At 36.9% G+C, this 17605-nt stretch overlaps 1 protein-coding gene across 6 annotated transcripts in view; it reads left to right on the top strand.

The window, feature by feature from the left end:
* The window catches only part of CD109 (CD109 molecule), a 172801-nt gene that overhangs the window by 142730 nt on the left and 12466 nt on the right, over positions 1-17605 (top strand). For all 6 annotated transcript variants that reach the window (XR_006717338.1, XM_045498782.1, XM_045498781.1 and 3 more), the window contains 7 exons: positions 1455-1536; positions 3908-4136; positions 7182-7347; positions 9122-9312; positions 9982-10137; positions 11192-11257; positions 14827-14969. Coding sequence is in view for 5 of the 6 variants with exons in the window: in XM_045498782.1 (XP_045354738.1) it covers positions 1455-1536; positions 3908-4136; positions 7182-7347; positions 9122-9312; positions 9982-10137; positions 11192-11257; positions 14827-14969 (1033 nt within the window). In the remaining variant the exon portion in view is untranslated. The remainder of the gene's footprint in view (positions 1-1454; positions 1537-3907; positions 4137-7181; positions 7348-9121; positions 9313-9981; positions 10138-11191; positions 11258-14826; positions 14970-17605) is intronic.

Here is a 17605-nt window from a genome sequence, read left to right on the forward strand (position 1 = left end):
TATAACCCCATTGTTTAAATTAAGTAAAATTCTGACATCACCTAAATGTTGTTTGTGTTTCTTTTACTACAGGTGTTAAAGATCACCATGAAACAGTGTCTTGTTTTTTACACTCTTTATCTTATTGTAGCTTAAATCAGATACTCAGATCTGGGTGTCTTGGGAAAGGCAAGAAGGGAGGACAGTTTGGGACATGGCAAGAGCAGATTATAATTTTAAACCATTAATGCTCATGTTTTGTTAGTTAAATACAAATAATTCTAGTTATTGATTCTTCTAAAATGTGTTATTAATAAAGTAAACTTTTTTTGTTACTGGAGTTTACGAGGGATTGAATTCAACATTTTATAAATGTTTCTGGTTGCCAGGCTCTATGTGACCATGCTGCAAAGTTCATCCTGTGTGACATCACCTGCCTGTAGTGGAATCTTGGATAAATTACTGCTATTTTAATTTCATTTTTAGCAACTTACTTTGTTGTGGGTTGTTTGGTGAATCTTTTAGTGTTTGGCCTATGATTTCTCAGTCACTGGTCTTTGAGACCTGCATGCATTGCTTTGCAAATATGAAACATCTGCCTTATTTGCACTATTTGTTTGTGAATATGAATCATCTGCTTTTATTAAAGCAGCTACATGAGCCTTAACCCCCTCCTCGATTTACTTGTATAGTGAGACTTCATTACCACTGCTGGGTTCTTTTTTGTTTTTTGTTTTTTTAATTTTTTAAAACGTTTATTTATTTTTGAGAGAGAGAGAGAGAGAGAAACCGAAGCTCTGAGTTGTCTGCACAAAGCCCTATGTGGGGCTCAAACTCATGAACCGTGAGATCCTGACCTGAGGTGAAAGACACTTAACAGGCTGAACAACCCAGGCACCCCATGTTTTTTTCTTTCTTTTTTTTTTGTAGTGAGAATTTGGATTGAGGTGGTTGGTACACCAGTTGGTCCTTTGGTTTACCTCAGTTGGCCATGGCCAAAAAATTTTAAAGCAATTCTCTTAGATTATTTAACAATTTTCCCCTGCTATTGTTGGCCTAAAAATTGAAAGTATTTTTACTTTTCATTTTAGCCTTAAACTTTAATTATGATATTTTAGGTACAAACAGTTTTATATGATTAAGCATGGAAACTATTGTAGTCAACACTACAGAGTTAAACAAAACTTGGCCTTTAATTTTGCTTGCTTTAAAATGGCTAGAAATGTTGTCTCTGTTATAGTATTCTTCTGAATTTAATTTGGGGTTATCACAGTTCTTATTTTACACATTCTACTTAAAAAGTGTTGATATTTTAAATCTCTCACAGCACTTAATGTAGAAAGTATTCAATATTAGTTGTTAATTTGGTATCTTCTTTCCCATTCTCTGTTCATGTTTCCTCAGTATAGAGTCATGATTAGAAACTCATTCATTTCAAGTTGTGATACATTGATTATCTATTTTTGTGTCTTCAGGTTATCAGAGAGAACTTCTCTATCAGAGGGAAGATGGCTCTTTCAGTGCTTTTGGGAATGATGACCCTTCTGGTAGTACTTGGTAAGTGTTTTACTAACAGAACAAATCTGCCATGAATGGGCTCTCATTAGCCAATTAATTGTCAGTTAATAGCCAAAGGGCTCTCAAAATGGCCATGAAATTGACAGATGTGTCCCTGTGTGTATAGCCTTGTAGGTTTCTTTTCCTATTGCCTGGCTTTAAAGTAGATTTTCCTTTTAAAATATGGTTTTAAAGCAATAATAAGTAAAGTGTTTTTATTTAGAAAAGATAAGTCATACATCCTTTTTTTTTGTGGTTAGAAAAACAATAAAAATACTTACAATGATTGTGTCATTGACAAGAAAAACGGGTTAGAAATACTGAGTGATTGTGACATAGTTCTTTTCTTTATTTTTTAAAAGTTTTTTATTAGAGAGAGACCATTCAAGCAGAGGGAGGGCAGAGGGAGGAGAGAGGCTCCTATACTCCCTCACTCAGTGTGGAGCCTGACACAGGGCTTGATCCCACCATCCTGTGATCATGACCTGAACCATAATCAAGAGTCGGATGCTCAGCTGACTGAGCTACCCAGGTGCTCCAACATAGTTCTTTTCTTAATCAGACATGGTCAATACAAATTTTGTGTTAACACAGTCAACGTTGTTTCTTTAAGGTTATTATTATTATTATTATTTTTTTTTTTGCGGAAAACAGTGATAGAATTAAGTAATAAACATCCACATTTCCTCCAGAATGGAATCTATGTGTGGCTGATTTTGGATGATTACTTTCTCTCCTTGAACTATTGTTAATTCTACATTTCACTCAGAAGAAGATTGACTAACTGTAGCAGTCAGGTTAGACAAGGCACACTGTGGTAACAACCGCCCCTAAAATCCCTTAACAAGGGTTTTTCTTGCTCAGGCTGCATTTCTTCTTTGGGTCGGCAGGGGGCTCTGTAATCTGCTCAACAGCCACCATCTCACCAGGAGGCTCCAGGCTTGCAGCAGCCTGGAAGGAGAAGGCTGGAGTATCCACCACTGGTAATCTTTAGGTGCTTCAACCTGGGTGCAACATTTCTTCTCAGTTTATCATTATCAGAGCTGGTCACATGGCCATGCTTAACTTCAAAAGGGCAAAGAGGTGAATTTCTCTGCATACTCAAAGTAAAATAGAGGACCAGATATTACTGAATATTGGTGATATTTATCACACTAAACATTTCATAGGATGAACCATATCTGCTTCAGATTTTCTTTTGGCATGCATCAGGATATAGATCCATAAATAGAAAGGTTTCAGTGTTTTATTGCTTGATGATATTTTCATCTAAATATTTAGGTGAAATATTGTTCTGTAGCAAGCATTGGCAAACTTTTGCTATAAAGGCTCAGATAGTAAATATGTTAGGCATTGCAGGCACATAAAGTCTCTGGTTTTCTTTCTTTCTTTCTTTCTTTCTTTCTTTCTTTCTTTCTTTCTTTCTTTCTTTCTTTCTTTCTTTCTTTCTTTCTCTCTTCCTCCCTTCCTCCCTTCCTCCCTTCCTCCCTTCCTCCCTTCCTCCCTTCCTTCCTTCCCTTTAAAAACCATGCTCAGGGGTGCCTGGGTGGCGCAGTTGGTTAAGCGTCCGACTTCAGCCAGGTCATGATCTTGCGGTCTGTGAGTTCGAGCCCCGCGTCGGGCTCTGGGCTGATGGCTCAGAGCCTGGAGCCTGTTTCTGATTCTGTGTCTCCCTCTCTCTCTGCCCCTCCCCCATTCATGCTCTGTCTCTCTCTGTCCCAAAAATAAATAAACATTGAAAAAAAAATTTTTAAAAACCATGCTCAGGTGGAGGGTGGTGGAAGAGAGGCACACATAAATAGACCCTGGGCTGGATTTGGCACAAGGACCAGATTTGGCCCAGACAGATTTGGTTTGTAGGCTGTAATGTTCTGACTCCTGTCTCATAGGAGAGAAACTATCCATTTTTGCTAGTTTAACGTATTCTGGTTTGACTGTGAATTATATATAGTTAATCCATGGCTTTAGGGCTGAGTGAAGTGTGTGGTGGGATCTTCTTTGGTAAATACCTGGAAAAGTCCAAAGATGATAACTTTGGACAATTTCTTCAACTCTCCTGGAGTGTTGAATTCCCAATCTATAAAATAATAAGGCGGGATTAGATGATTTCTAAATTCCTTTCCAAATCTGGGATTTTGTGAGTTGACCTGGAATTTCTTGACCACACTCAAGTGGAAAATGTATCCACCAGCTGGGCTGAGATGTTTATGTTGTTTCTTGGTTGTCTTTCTTACCTTTGTTCTTTCTTTAGTGATCATCCTTTGGTGAATCTTCTGGTAGAAAATATGTTGTTATTGTTGATATTTTCTCGTTCACTGTTAGAGGACTTCATAGAGTGTATTTTATATGTTTTTTCTCCTTTCTCACCTAGGTTGTCAGCTTTTGTTTTAAGATGTTTCCTTGAAGCTGATCCTTACATAGATATTGATGAGAATGTGTTACACAGAACATATACTTGGCTCAAAGGACGTCAGAAATCCAATGGTGAATTTTGGGAGCCAGGAAGAGTGATCCATAGTGAGCTTCAAGGTGGCAATAAAAGTCCAGTGACACTTACAGCTTATATTGTGACTTCTCTCCTGGGCTATAAAAAATATCAGGTATTTAATCTTTAATTTAATAAATGATGGGTGGAAAATCGCAAGGAAGGTAGGTCTTGATGGATCAAATGTCTGGAAACTTAAAGACTTTTGCAATTGTATATCAGTTTTGAGGTCTGAATTTGGACACCTTTGGCTTTGCATTTCTGGCTTTATTTTAGAAACTGAAACTGAAATATTAACCCACTCTTTCAGAATAACAAAGAGAATTCTAAAAATTCTTTTTAATATAACTGTTTTTGTACTTGCTATTGGTAAGGTAAATCAATACATATTTTATCATTGGAAAGGTTAATTTCTTAGGGGAAAGAAAATTCTTCAGAATTTTGGAATGTATTCTAGCACATTTAGATTGCAAAGGATTTTTTTTAATTTCTAAAATAATATGGAGCAATGACCATGTCTGCTAATTTAGTACATAGTACACCGACACTCTAAAAAGCATGTTAAATAGGCATGGATGTCTGGATGAGAATGTGTATACATGGAAAGTTATGCTAATGAGCTTAATTACGCTCCAGAGCTGTCTCCGTGATTGATGCCTTTATTGCCTTAATGCCAGCTATATTTCACATGATTGAAAACAGCCATTCTCTGTTGTAAGCTCCTGCCATTTCCCTAGTCCGGTACTAGGCACATGGAAGATAAACTTTCCCCTAAATTTAGAGCCTTAACACCTGAGATCAGATATGAGTAACATTTTTCTCAAGCTATATTTTGTGCTCTCATCTGAATTCATGATATTAAATGGTAGAAAAAATTCTATTTTTTATTTCTTATTCCTTCTACGGAATGGTGCCTATTTACTCATAAAAACTGGAAAGCAGTGTTCTTTTCTTTTTAAATTTTTTTTCTTTTCTTTCCTTCCTTTCTGTTTTTACTTAAATTCCAGTTACTTAACATACAGTGTAATATTTCTTTCAGGTGTAGAATTTAGTGATTCAACACTTCCATACATCACCTGGTGCTCATCACAAGTGTACTGCTTTAGTCCCCATCACCTATTTCACCCATCTCCCCATTATTCTCCCCTCTGATAACCATCAGTTTGTTCTCTATAGTTAAGAGTCCATTTGCCTCTCCCTCATTTTTACCTCTTTTGTTCATTTGTTTTTTATTTGTTTTGTTTTTTAAATTCTGCATCTGAGTGCAATCCTATGGTATTTGTCTTTCTATGACTTATTTTGCTTAGCATAATACTTTCTAGCTCCATCCATGTCATTGCAAATGGCAAGATTTAATTCTTTTTTATGGCTGAGTACTATTGCAGTGTGTGGTGTGTGTGTGTGTGTGTGTGTGTGTGTGTGTGTGTGTGTGTTTGTATGTGTACTACATCTTCTTTATCCATTCATCAGTTGGTGGACACTGGGGCTGTTTTCATAATTTAACTATTGTAGACAATGCTGCTATAAACATTGGGGTGCATGTATCCCTTCGAATCAGTATTTTTGTATTCTTTGGGTAAGTGCCTAGTAGTGAAATTGCTGGATGGTAGGGTAGTTCTATTTTTAATGTTCTGAGGAACCTCCAGAGTGACTGTACCAGTTTGCATTCCCACCAACAGTGCAAGAGGGTTCCCGTTTCTCCATATCCTTGCCAACACCTGCTGTTTCTTGTGTTGTTGATTTTAGTCATTCTGACAGGTGTGAGGTGATATCTCATTGTAGTTCTGATTTACATTTCCCTGATGATGAGTGATGTTGAGCATCTTTTGATTTACCCATTGCCATCTGTATGTCTTCTTTAGAAAACTGTCTATTCATATCTTCTGCCCATTTTTAAAAAGATTTATTTTTAAGTAATCGCTACACCCAACATGGGGCTCAAACTCATAGCCCCAAGATCAAGAGGCATATGATCCACTGACCAAGCCAACCAGGTGCCCCTCTTCTGTCCATTTTTAATAGGATTATTTGCTTTTTGGGTATTGAGTTGTATCATTTCTTTATACATTTTGGATACTAACCCTTTATCGGGTATGTAATCTGCAAATATCTTTTCTCATTCCATAGGTTTGCCTTTTAGTTTTATTGATTGTTTTCTTTGCTGTGCAGAAGCTTTTTATTTTGATGTATTCCCAATAGTTTATTTTTGCTTTTGTTTCCCTTGCCTTCAGGAGACATACCTAGAAAGAAGTTACTATGGCCAGTGTCAAAGAGGCCTGTGTTCTCTTCTAGGGTTTTATGGTTTCAGGTCTCATATTTAGGTCTTTAATCAATTATGAATTTATTTTTGTGAATGGTATAAGAAAGTGGTCCAGTTTCATTCTTTTGCATGTTGCTGTCTAGTTTTCCCAACACCATTTGTTGAAGAGACTTTTTCCTATGGGATATTCTTTCCTACTTTATCAAAGATTAATTGACCATGTAGTTGTGAGTTCATTTCTGGATTTTCTATTCTGTTGATATGTGTGTCTGTTTTTGTGCCACTACCATACTGTTTTGATTACTACAGTTTCATAATATAACTTGAATTCTGGAATTGTGATGCCTTCAAGCTTTGCTTTTGTTTTTCAAGATTGCTTTGGCTATTCAGGGTCTTTTGTGGTTCCATACAAATTTTAGGAGTGTTTGTTCTAGCTCTGTGAAAAATGCTGGTGGTATTTTGAGAGGGATTGTATTAAATGTGTAGATTTCTTTGGGTAGTATAGACATTTTAACAAATGTGTTCTTCCTGTCCCTTAGCATGAAATGTCTTTTCATTTGTTTGTGTCATCTTCAATTTCTTTCATCAGTGTTTTATAGTTTTCAGAGTACAGGTCTTTCACCTTTTTGGTTAGGTTTATTCTTAGATATCTTATTGTTTTTTCTGCAATTATAAATGGGTATGATTCCTGCATTTCTTTTTCAAAAGCAATGTTATTTTCAAAATGAATAGCAAATATTTAAATGTCAATGATCATCATTGATTCCTATTGCCTAGGACAAAGTTAGGGGCTTAACAGACACTGAAATTATTTTTTGAATAAATGTTTAAAAATACTTTTCATTTAAATGTGTGGTTATGGGTTATTTTGAATAGTAAAATATATGTTTTTTTTTCTAGCCTAATATTGATATACAAGAGTCTATCAACTTTTTGGAGTCTGAATTTAATAGAGGAATTTCAGACAATTATACTTTAGCTCTTATAACTTATGCACTGTCATCTGTGGGGAGCCCTAAAGCCAAGGAAGCTTTGAATATGCTGACTTGGAGAGCAGAACAAGAAGGTAATGCATGGGGTCATTTGAGATTGTTAGACTGCTATGCATTATGAAATATATAAATTATGTGAAAAGGCTTTGTAAGCCAGATATGAAGTTGATAACATTTATATCTTCAGAATGTGAAGAGGGGTGCCTGGGTGGCTCAGTGGATTAAGTGTCCAACTTTGGCTCAGGCTATGATCTCATGGTTAGTGAGTTTGAGCCCTGCATCAGGCCCTGTGCTGACAGCTCAGAGCCTGGAGCCTGCTTTGGATTCTGTGTCTCCCTCTCTCTCCGCCCCTCCCCTACTCATGCTGTGTCTCTCTCTGTCTCTCAAAAATAAATAAACGTTAAAAAAATTTGTGAAATGGAAGAAAAATGAAATGCAGATGAGATCAAATGGGTCTGACGTGGCTGCTTCTGCTCTCCCTGAGTTTTCTAGAGAATTCGGGGCTTGGTTGTTTCCTTCTTTTAGATATGTTCTGTCCTATGTCAGTTACCTTTTGAGTTCTCTGATACCATTTCTGAAGGGTGGCCTTCAATGGTCCGTAGGATGTTGGGTTGTGGAGAGACTTGGGTTTGAATTCTGGTTCTGCTACTTGCTTTTATAAGCTTCAGTTTCCCTAGATGTAAAATGGGAATAACTCCTAGCAAATGTTCAAAATTTGAATGAATATGCTAACTCATAGAATGCGAATGCCACAAAATGCTGTTAGTGAGTTGGATGACTTTTTGTTTTAATGAACTACAACAGGACAAAAAGTACAGGTGTTGCTACTTCCCAAATGGCCTCTTTGGTCAGGGATCCAGGGAGTGGTGTGGGTGTGTGAGGGAGAGAGAGAGAGAGATAGGTAGATAGACAGACAGACACAGAGATGGGGATGGGTGGGCAGAAATAATTTTAGGTAATGTCTACTGATTCAAAGCCCTGTTAATTCAAGAAGGGATAATTGTAGAAAGTGTTTTCCACACTACACTACAGAAAGTGATCTAAGAGTGTGAAAAATATTGCATTATTGTTAGCGGTACCTTAAAATGAATTCTTACTATTTTTTTTTTTTTTTTTTTTTTTTGCCTGTTGCAGTGCTGGGGATAGATTATTATACAGAGATGGAAGTCCTTGGTATTCCTTCTCTGCTTGTACAAGTGGTAGTTATTTCACATTCCACCTAAGTGTAATCATCATCTAAAGAGTAATATTTGAAAGGGGTAGGGAGCACCAAGTAAGATGTTCCTCTGGGGGCAGCAGGGATATTTCTAGGAAGATTGTCAAGTTGGCCAGAGTCCTTCATTTTTTCTTGGGGCCTTGGATTTTGAACTTATAACACCAAGTTTCAGATAATGAAAAAAAAAAAAGCGAGGTTTCCTAGAACATTAGAGCTGGTTAATGGCAGATTCCCAGAACAGGGTTCTTTCTAATGTATCCTAAAATATTTTGGGGATGGCCTGGTCAGAAATCTTCTAGAGTATATGTTTTTTCTTATTTATAGCTGTTTAGTCTCGAGCCAAACATGTGGGATTTCTCTTGGGAAATTATTTTCATCAAAACATTCTAAAATATAAGCAAGAGGAAAAGGATGAAAATTTAAAAGTTATGATAGTTTAGAAAGTGACATATAAGTGAATGTTTATATGTGTGTCTGTGTTTGTGAATACACATGTATTTGCATGGCATAAATATATACGTATATATTTTTATATATAGTCAGGTAGAACTTGGACCAGTGTAGGGATATTTAATGGTATAAAATGTAATTTTTGTTCAGTTGGTCAGACTATTATTCCTTGTCTTTTGCAGGAGGCATGCAATTCTGGGTGTCTTCAGAGTCTAAACTTTCTGAATCCTGGCAGCCACGCTCCCTGGATATTGAAATTGCAGCCTATGCGCTACTTTCACACTTCCTGCAATATCAGGTTTCTGAGGGAATCCCGATTATGAGGTGGCTAAGCAGGCAAAGGAATAGCTTGGGAGGTTTTGCATCTACCCAGGTGAGTGATGATAGTTTTTAACTTTTTTAATGTTTATTTATTTATTTTGAGAGAGAGTGCACACACACAAGCCTGGGAGGGGCAGAGAGGAGAGACACAATCCCAAGCACTCTGGTGCAGAGCCTGATGTGGGGCTCGAACTCACGAACCATGAAGTCATGACCTGAGCCGAGATCAAGAGTCGGATGCTTAACCGACTGCACCACCCAGGCGCCCCATAGTTTTTAATTTTTTAAACTAATTAATAGTTTAAATATATACGTAATGTTTTAAAGGAAGTATATGATTGCTTTTTTCATGACTTCATAAAATTGGCAATTAAAAAATTTGGTACCTTAAGTCAAAGGTCTGAATTACTCATTTTAATTTTTTCTCATCACTGATATAAACAACGTATCTGATATGTATATGGAATAAATTAGTTCCCCATTATGTTGGTCATCTTTCATGTATGGTAACTGATACAGTAGATACTCAGCTTCAATCAGCGGATATTTTCCACACCTCTCCTGTACTGTAGGTCAAGGACATTCAAAAATGAATAAAGGAGAGCTCCACTCTCAAGGAAGGTGGATGAATGCATAGTGGGTGTCCTAAACATTACTAAATTTACTCTTTGGTGACCTTGATATATACTTACATGCACACATGTTGTTCTTTCCTCAACAGGACACCATTGTGGCCTTGAAGGCCCTATCTGAATTTGCAGCTCTAATGAACACAGAAAGTACAAACGTCCAAGTGACTGTGATGGGGCCCAGTTCACCAAGTCCTATAAAGTTTCAGATTGACAGACAGAACCGCTTTCTTCTCCAGATGGCAGAGGTATGGACAAGGGGGTGGTTATTTAAAATTCCATGTGGATGATTCCTTATGCTGGAATGCTATTTTATTTCCATTCTATCGACTTCAACAAAGACTTGTTTCTAGAGCCTTGTAAAGGGACTGGGGGGAAGGAGTGTCCTCCGTTGGTTGAACTGCTGAGCTGGGGAAGAAAGGAGGGGATGGGAACTTTGGAAAGATTTGGAAAAGGAGGAACCATGGGCTCTATCATATTGGGAAAAGAATGAACACACCTGTTGAGTTCCTATTCTTTGCAGGCACTGTGCCAGATTTCTTTACATGTGCTATTGCATTTACTTCTCAAACCGACACTAAGAAAGTAAGTACTTTCATCCCCACCATGCACATGATAAAACTGAAGCTGAGACAGAGGTTAAGTAACTTGTTTAAGATTATGTTGCTAGTAATAGTAGAGCTAGGGTTTGAACCCATGATTTCAGGCCATGTTCTTTTTTAGCTAGACCACATGTCCTCTTAGGAGAATTGGTAGAGCCAGTAGTAGGATTCTTCCTTTGAAACGTTAATAAAGGACTATTCTAGACCCTAACTTTATTCCTGTGGTTAACCTTGTGGGAAGTTGAGAGTGAGGGATGAAAGTGCTAACTTCAAGGCTGAAAAATGAGGAAGAGGAATAGTGATAGAAGAGAAGGAATAGTGTTAATCATAATCAATGATCATGTGCCACTGGGTTCGTGGGAAGGCCAGAAGATTAGGTGCTGACTAAGGGAGACTGGAGGAGGGAGATGACCTTTGTTTCTTGTCTTTCCTGCTTCAGAAGGGCAGCCCTGACTATGGCACTGATGTGCCCTTCCAAAGGGCAAAGGTGAGGGTGTGTGGAGAGTGTCCCTTCATCTGTCTTCACCTCTCTTCTCTGATGAGCCCATAGCTTTTGATATGTGAGACTGTGCAAAATTCTTAGAGCTTTTCACAGATGGCATACACTCCTAGTGAGGGATAACACTGATCTCTTGTGCTACCTGGAAGGACCTAGATATGGAATATTAACCTTATTCACCTTTTTTCCACCTTTATTCAGCTTTCAGTGGTACAGCCAACTGCAGTTAATATTTCCGCAAGTGGTTTTGGATTTGCGATTTGTCAGGTATGTAACAATGTTTATTTTTGTTTAGTTAAATATGGCTTGTTTTAATAATTTTGGGGGGTACTGATAAATCTTTAACTTAATGTATAAAATTCTTGAGGATTTATTTCTGTGGACTTAGGCAAGATAGATCACTCTCTTGAATAAAAAGTATTAGAGATGTTACTAGTAGTCAGTTGACAGTAACCAAATGGATTGATAACCTTGGAAAAATATTTCTTGAGTATCATATGCTTTTTGAAGTTAGGATTAATTTTTCCAATGTGATTCATGTGACTTGTTGGGAACTCCCAACTTTCACTTTTTTTGTGAAAATACAGCTCAGAAATTCTAATGCTGGGAGAGTTTCTACTATGACTTGATAAATAAATACATTTTAAATTTTACCTATAACTTTTTAATATCCATTTAAAAACATAAAGGTCAACGTGGTATTATAAGGAATTGACTTAAAGATAGGAAATGTGTCCTTTTAATGGAAAATCTTATACAATAGTAAATAAAACAATTAGAGCATGATACATTTAGTGCTTTGTTATAAGAATAAAATCCAACGAAACTTACCCTTAATGGTGCAATAGGGCTAGAATAAAATCAAAATAGTATGTAAAATCCTGAATCGAATAGTTATTATAGTACATAATACATTGAAAATTACAGGGACTTGACATAATCTTTAAAAAAAATTTTTTTTCATGTTCATTTATTTTTGGGAGAGAGAGAGAGAAGCAGAGCATGAGTGCAGGAGGAGCAGAGAAAAAGGGAGACACAGAATCTGAAGGAAGCTCCAGGCTCCGAGCTGTCAGCACAGAGTCTGATGTGGAGCTCGAACTCATGAACCATGAGATCATGACCTGAGCCATTAACCAACTGAGCCACCCACATACCCCAGGACTTGACATAATCTTACTGGAAACCAAAAACAATATGTGATGGGACCAAAAATGGTTATGTGTTTGGTTAGAATATACAAACCAAAAAAACTCTGAAAGAGTAACTGAGAAAGTTAAAAAATTGCTATGATAGAGGAAAGTTACTTTTCCAAAAAACCATACAAGTATTCTAGTTGAAAGGACAGATACACTAGCTAAGGAGGGCAGATAGAATTATTTCTAAGTGATTCTAAGATTATTTTGTATGATATTCAAAACATATTAGTAAATGTTTTTTAAAAATCAAGGAAAAATGATCACAGTTAAAAGGAATAGTATCCAACAAAAAGGATAGAAAAAGAAAAGGGTGAATAATTTATATTTGTCTTTACTAACAAAGGCCATGTAAAAATTCTCATTCCCAAGCTGTCTTTCAATGCAAATAGCAAATCTAAAAGTAAATACAAAGGCTATTTTAGGTATAATTGAAAAACTATATGTACTTAAGTCACCAAATTGGTCGGAATTGATTCTTGATAAACCAAATGTAGACGAATTACTGAAGCCAAATGAGTTTTACTTGAGTTTTGAAGGAACACAGCAGTAAATGTGGTACCTACTGGAGTGCCTGGGTGGCTCAGTCGGTTAAGCATCTGACTTCAGCCCAGGTCACGATCTCGCGGTTTATGGGTTCAAGCCCCACATCAGGTTCTGTGCTGACAGCTCAGAGCCTGGACCCTGATTCAGATTCTGTGTCTCCTTCTCTCTCTGCCCCTCCTTTGCTCATGCTCTGTCTCTCAAAAATGAATAAATTGTTAAAAAAAAAAATGGTACCTGCTGGTCAGAACACTCACTATTCCCAATTTGTATCAACATGCAGAAATCTTATAGGCACTTCTCATGATGGAGAAACAAATTGCAAAAAAGTTGGTCACCCAGAAATAGTTACTGAGATTTCTTTTAGTTGATATTTTTGTAAGCACTCTGGATACAGAAAAGCAAAGAAACTTCTCAGGTTTGCAGTAAGTGTTAACCTCTTTGAAGTACTAAAATGCTAAACTGTTGGAAATAAACTGCAAGACATCTCAAAGTTTTCTGAATGGGCAGTTGAGCTTTTTGTAGGTCAAACATTAACCCTAATACTACGTTATAGATGAGTATTAATTATGATCCAGAGGACACATTTTGTAGTTCTTGTTTGTTTCCTGATGACGTTGGTCTCTAACGACAATTGCATGCCACTGGAACGAGGATGATGGAAATAACAGAGACCGTCTCTCCAATTTTATGAAACCATTCTTCAGCTCATCTAAGAATATTCTAAAATTTTAATTGTGGTTCCAGAAAGAGTTAGAGAATATCCAGAGTGAGATAACCAGAATGATCAAGGGAATGAAGGATTATATGAGCTAGGTGTAGCAGAATAAAAAGTTGTAATTCTTAGGTTTGAAAGAGGAAGGCTTAGAAAGAATATTTTTTAAAGTGTGAAAATCAGGGGCACTTGGGTGGCTCAGTCAGTCAGTGAAGTGTCTGACTCTTGGTTTCGGCTCAGGTCATGATCTCACAGTTCATGGGTTCAAGACCCGTGTCAGGCTCCAGCGCTGACAGTGCAGAACCTGCTTGAGATTCTCTATCTCTCCCTGTCTCTCTGCTCTTCCCCTGCTCACACACGTGCTCATGCTCCACCCCCCCAAAAGTAAAGAAATAAAATTAAAAAAAATTTGAAGTGTGAAAATCTACAGTGGGTACTAGGTGTTTAGTTCTGAGGGTGTGTGTGTGTGTGTGTGTGTGTGTGTGTGTGTGTGTGTGTGTGTGATTTAAGTATAAAAAAAATACAACATTACATAGCAACAATAAGGCTTATGAATTGTGGTATCAAAATAGGTGGAAAAGGTACAAAATTGCAATAGGTTCCAATTCAACTTGGCATGAGGCAGGTGTAGGAAATTTTGAGTGTATTCCAGAGCTTCTGATCTTAGGAACTCTTTGGGGAAAAAAAATAACAACAAAAACAAAAACAAACAAAAAAAAACCAACAAAAAACAAAAAACAAAACTTGCCCTTACACTTGCCCAGTGTCCCCACAGTACCTTTCACACTAGTGGTAGGCACAGAGTATTTGCTGAAAAAGACCAAGTTGTCTTGAAATTCATCATTTGTTTTATCATCTTTGAAAAATGTTATATGGTCAAAAAGAATGCTGAGTAATTGAACAGGTTTCTGTTCAACCAGCGTTCTTGAATGTTTTATTTTTGATTTATTTTACTGAGAGTTTCTAAGGTTCCCGTTTGTGAAAAATGACACCAGTTGAGCAGCAGAACTTAGGAGTTAGCGGATGCTCTCAAGAGGAGATAGGCAGTAGTATCGCTTCTTTTCCTAAAGGGAATGTTTTACATTCTTTGGAAGGAAAAAAAGCCATACCCATAATATCGTGAAGGTCTATACTTGTTTTGGAGTATTAGCTAACAATTCCCTCAATTTTAAAAATCATTTCTTATAAGCTTTTATAACACTTGTTAATAATAGTACTTTTTTAGCTAGTAAAACTAGCTTTTTCCTTGATTGAAGATTACAGTTCTAGTTGGGTTTATCCCAAAGAGAATCATTACCTGATATTTATAATACATAATGGTGGTAATATATTGCTAATAGTTTATTACCAGTTTAGTATTTATGTTAATTTATTATTTATTGCAGCTCAATGTTATTTATAATGTGAAAGATTCGGGTTCCTCCAGAAGACGAAGATCTGTTCAAGACCAAGAAGCCTTTGATTTAGATGTTGCTGTCAAAGACAATAAGGATGATATAAATCACTTGAATTTGAATGTGTGTACAAGGTTGGTATCTGTTTAAGTCCTTTCTCTTAAAAAAATAGATTTGAAGGTTTTATTGTATATATGTAGTTATCTAACTATACCAATATAAGGAGTTACATTTAACAAAGATTTTAGTTATGATTACACTTCCAATTACAAATTAGAAATTCTGTTTAATTCTATTTAAGTATTTTTCAGTGTGTCCAAAATTGTTTACAAGTTTTCCTTGTATTCATAACAAATCTGAATAGAAAATGTTAATAAAATGTAGGTCTAATTTAAGAAAACTTTAAATGAACCAATCATGTTTAAACTCTAATATCATTTATTTCTTGGCAGTTAGTAATTTTCTGTCAAATAATTATTCCAGTTTCATATTTAACCTTTAGTGTTATGCTTTTATCCCAAGACTTCATAAGAATACGCAAATTTAATGAAGAGAATGGGGTTTTTAGACACAGTGGAAATCTTCCAGTTTAGAAGGTCCTCACCTTGGATAAATAGGCACTTTTAGCTTCTAGGAGTACTTAATAAGGCGATTCTTAAATTTGTTCTGTATCCAAAGCATCTGAAGATCTTGTCAAAAGGAAAAGGGGTTCCCACTCACAGACTTCACAGATTCAGAGTCTGTGAGCTGCCTTCTTCAGCTTTCTTGGTCATTCTAATGCACACACAAGTTTGAGAGCAAATCCTTTAGAAGGTTCTTGAATCAAGAGACTTTACAGTTTCTTCCTTGTCAGTCCTCTTACCTCTGCATGATTTGATGTAATGTCGGGAGTTACTGTAAAGATGCATTGACATTGAGGAGCTGCTGTTTGCTCTTTTTAAACAGCCCATAGTGATCTGGTTGAGCTTAGCTTGTTGTTGGGCTGGAAGTCACTGATGTGGTACTGAGCTGGCAGATGCTCTTCAGAGTCATCTCTGAGTATTGCCCCCGGTGGCCAACCTTTTTAGCCATTTCTTGTTGAATCCAGTCTCCTTCGTTACTGCTACTAGAAACTGAAGAAAATGAAAAATGAAATTCATCTGGAATCACCCCTAAAACACAGAGTTGCCCACGGAAGGGGCATCCAGATTGAACCTGTTATAATCTACAGGCACAAGGCTGATACATTGCAGGCATACTAGTACAGATATACTATCTTTGGGCCTTCATGTTCATGATTTTGGTATAAATGTCACATGTGTTTGCCCCTTTCCTTCCCTTACTGGGCATTTTGGACCAGCAGGAGGGGGATATCAGAATTTCTTCAGTGACTTCCTTTTAGCTAAGAAGAAAGTTATTCCTTGCAAAGCTTGTGATTGGGTTCTTCCCTGGAAGAGCAGCATCAAGTTATTATTATTATTGTAAGTAGTAATAACCTACACTTATCACAAATTTACATGCCAGGCATTATACCAGGCACTTTTACATGCATCTCATTTAATCTTTACAATAACTCTATAAAGCAGGTGGTATTATTAACCCTGCTTTTCTCATTCATTCACTCACCATTTATTCATTCTTCATTCATTCATTCATTCATTCATTCAGTAAATATCATTTGAGTCTCCATTATGTGCCAAACACAGTGTCAGATGTTGGAATATAATGGTGATTTAAAAAAGACACAGGCCCTGTCTTCATGGAATTTACTGTTTGGAGGGGAGACAGAAATTAATAAAAATAAATCTTCTAAGTAAGTAAGTTTAAAGTAAGTTTAAAATTCTGGTTTTGAAATGGGCAAAGCAGCATAGTCTTTGGAGCTGTGAGAGTGATTTTACCTTTTAGGGAGGTCAATTGAAGAAACAGATGGGGAAAATTAGGTGAAACTAAGATTCAGATCATGATGGGGCCTTTTTACTTATAAGAGCTCATGAAAGGATGCAGAATTCCAGATCTTAACCTATCATCAGGAATCAGAGGGACAATAGACTTTGATAGATAGAGGATATCCCTCCCTCCCCACCCCGCCCCGCCTTTTGGGAGAAACTGGAGAAGGGAACTGTTTTCATGTGAAAGTAGGGGTTGGTCTTATAAAAAGGATTTGGATGCTGCTACTAGTCTTCTGAGAAAAATATGATACAAAATACAAATATTTTCAATGAAAATTTTCAGTGGCATTTAATGGAAAGAAAAACTGGTATTTCAGGCACTTGATTCCCATCAGTAGGGTCCAAGCCCTTACTCATCTCAGATAAATTTTTCTGTGTATGGCATGGTAATTTAACAAGTTCTGTCCTGGGCCAGTAGAAAGACCAGGTCAACCAAGGCACTTTTGATGGTGTGCTGAAAGTCATCGTATTTAAGCAGACTGGCCATTCTTCTCATCTTTAATGTCTGCTCAAATACAAACACCTCTAGCTGCAGTGCACTTAATGGTTTTCAATAGCATCTCTTCTGGCTGCGTGCATCGCCCCACAGATGGTTTCACTTGTTTGGGGTCGCTGAGCCAGCTGTCGTCAGCAGTTGTAACTGTATGGCTTTTCCATCAGTCATGTTTGGCAGCCGTCTGTTTGCTGCTCTAAAAAGCAAGATTCTCTACCAGCCCTTCTGGCTTTTGCCATCTGAAAGGACAACAGGAACTCACTTAACAATGATCCTTTCATGTTGGAGACAAACTCCTTTCCATAACCACATTGGGCTCTTTCTGCTCCAAACAAAAGAGCTCTTGCCA

Source organism: Leopardus geoffroyi, chromosome B2 (assembly GCF_018350155.1).
Source record: "Leopardus geoffroyi isolate Oge1 chromosome B2, O.geoffroyi_Oge1_pat1.0, whole genome shotgun sequence".
Classification (NCBI taxonomy): Eukaryota; Metazoa; Chordata; class Mammalia; order Carnivora; family Felidae; genus Leopardus; species Leopardus geoffroyi.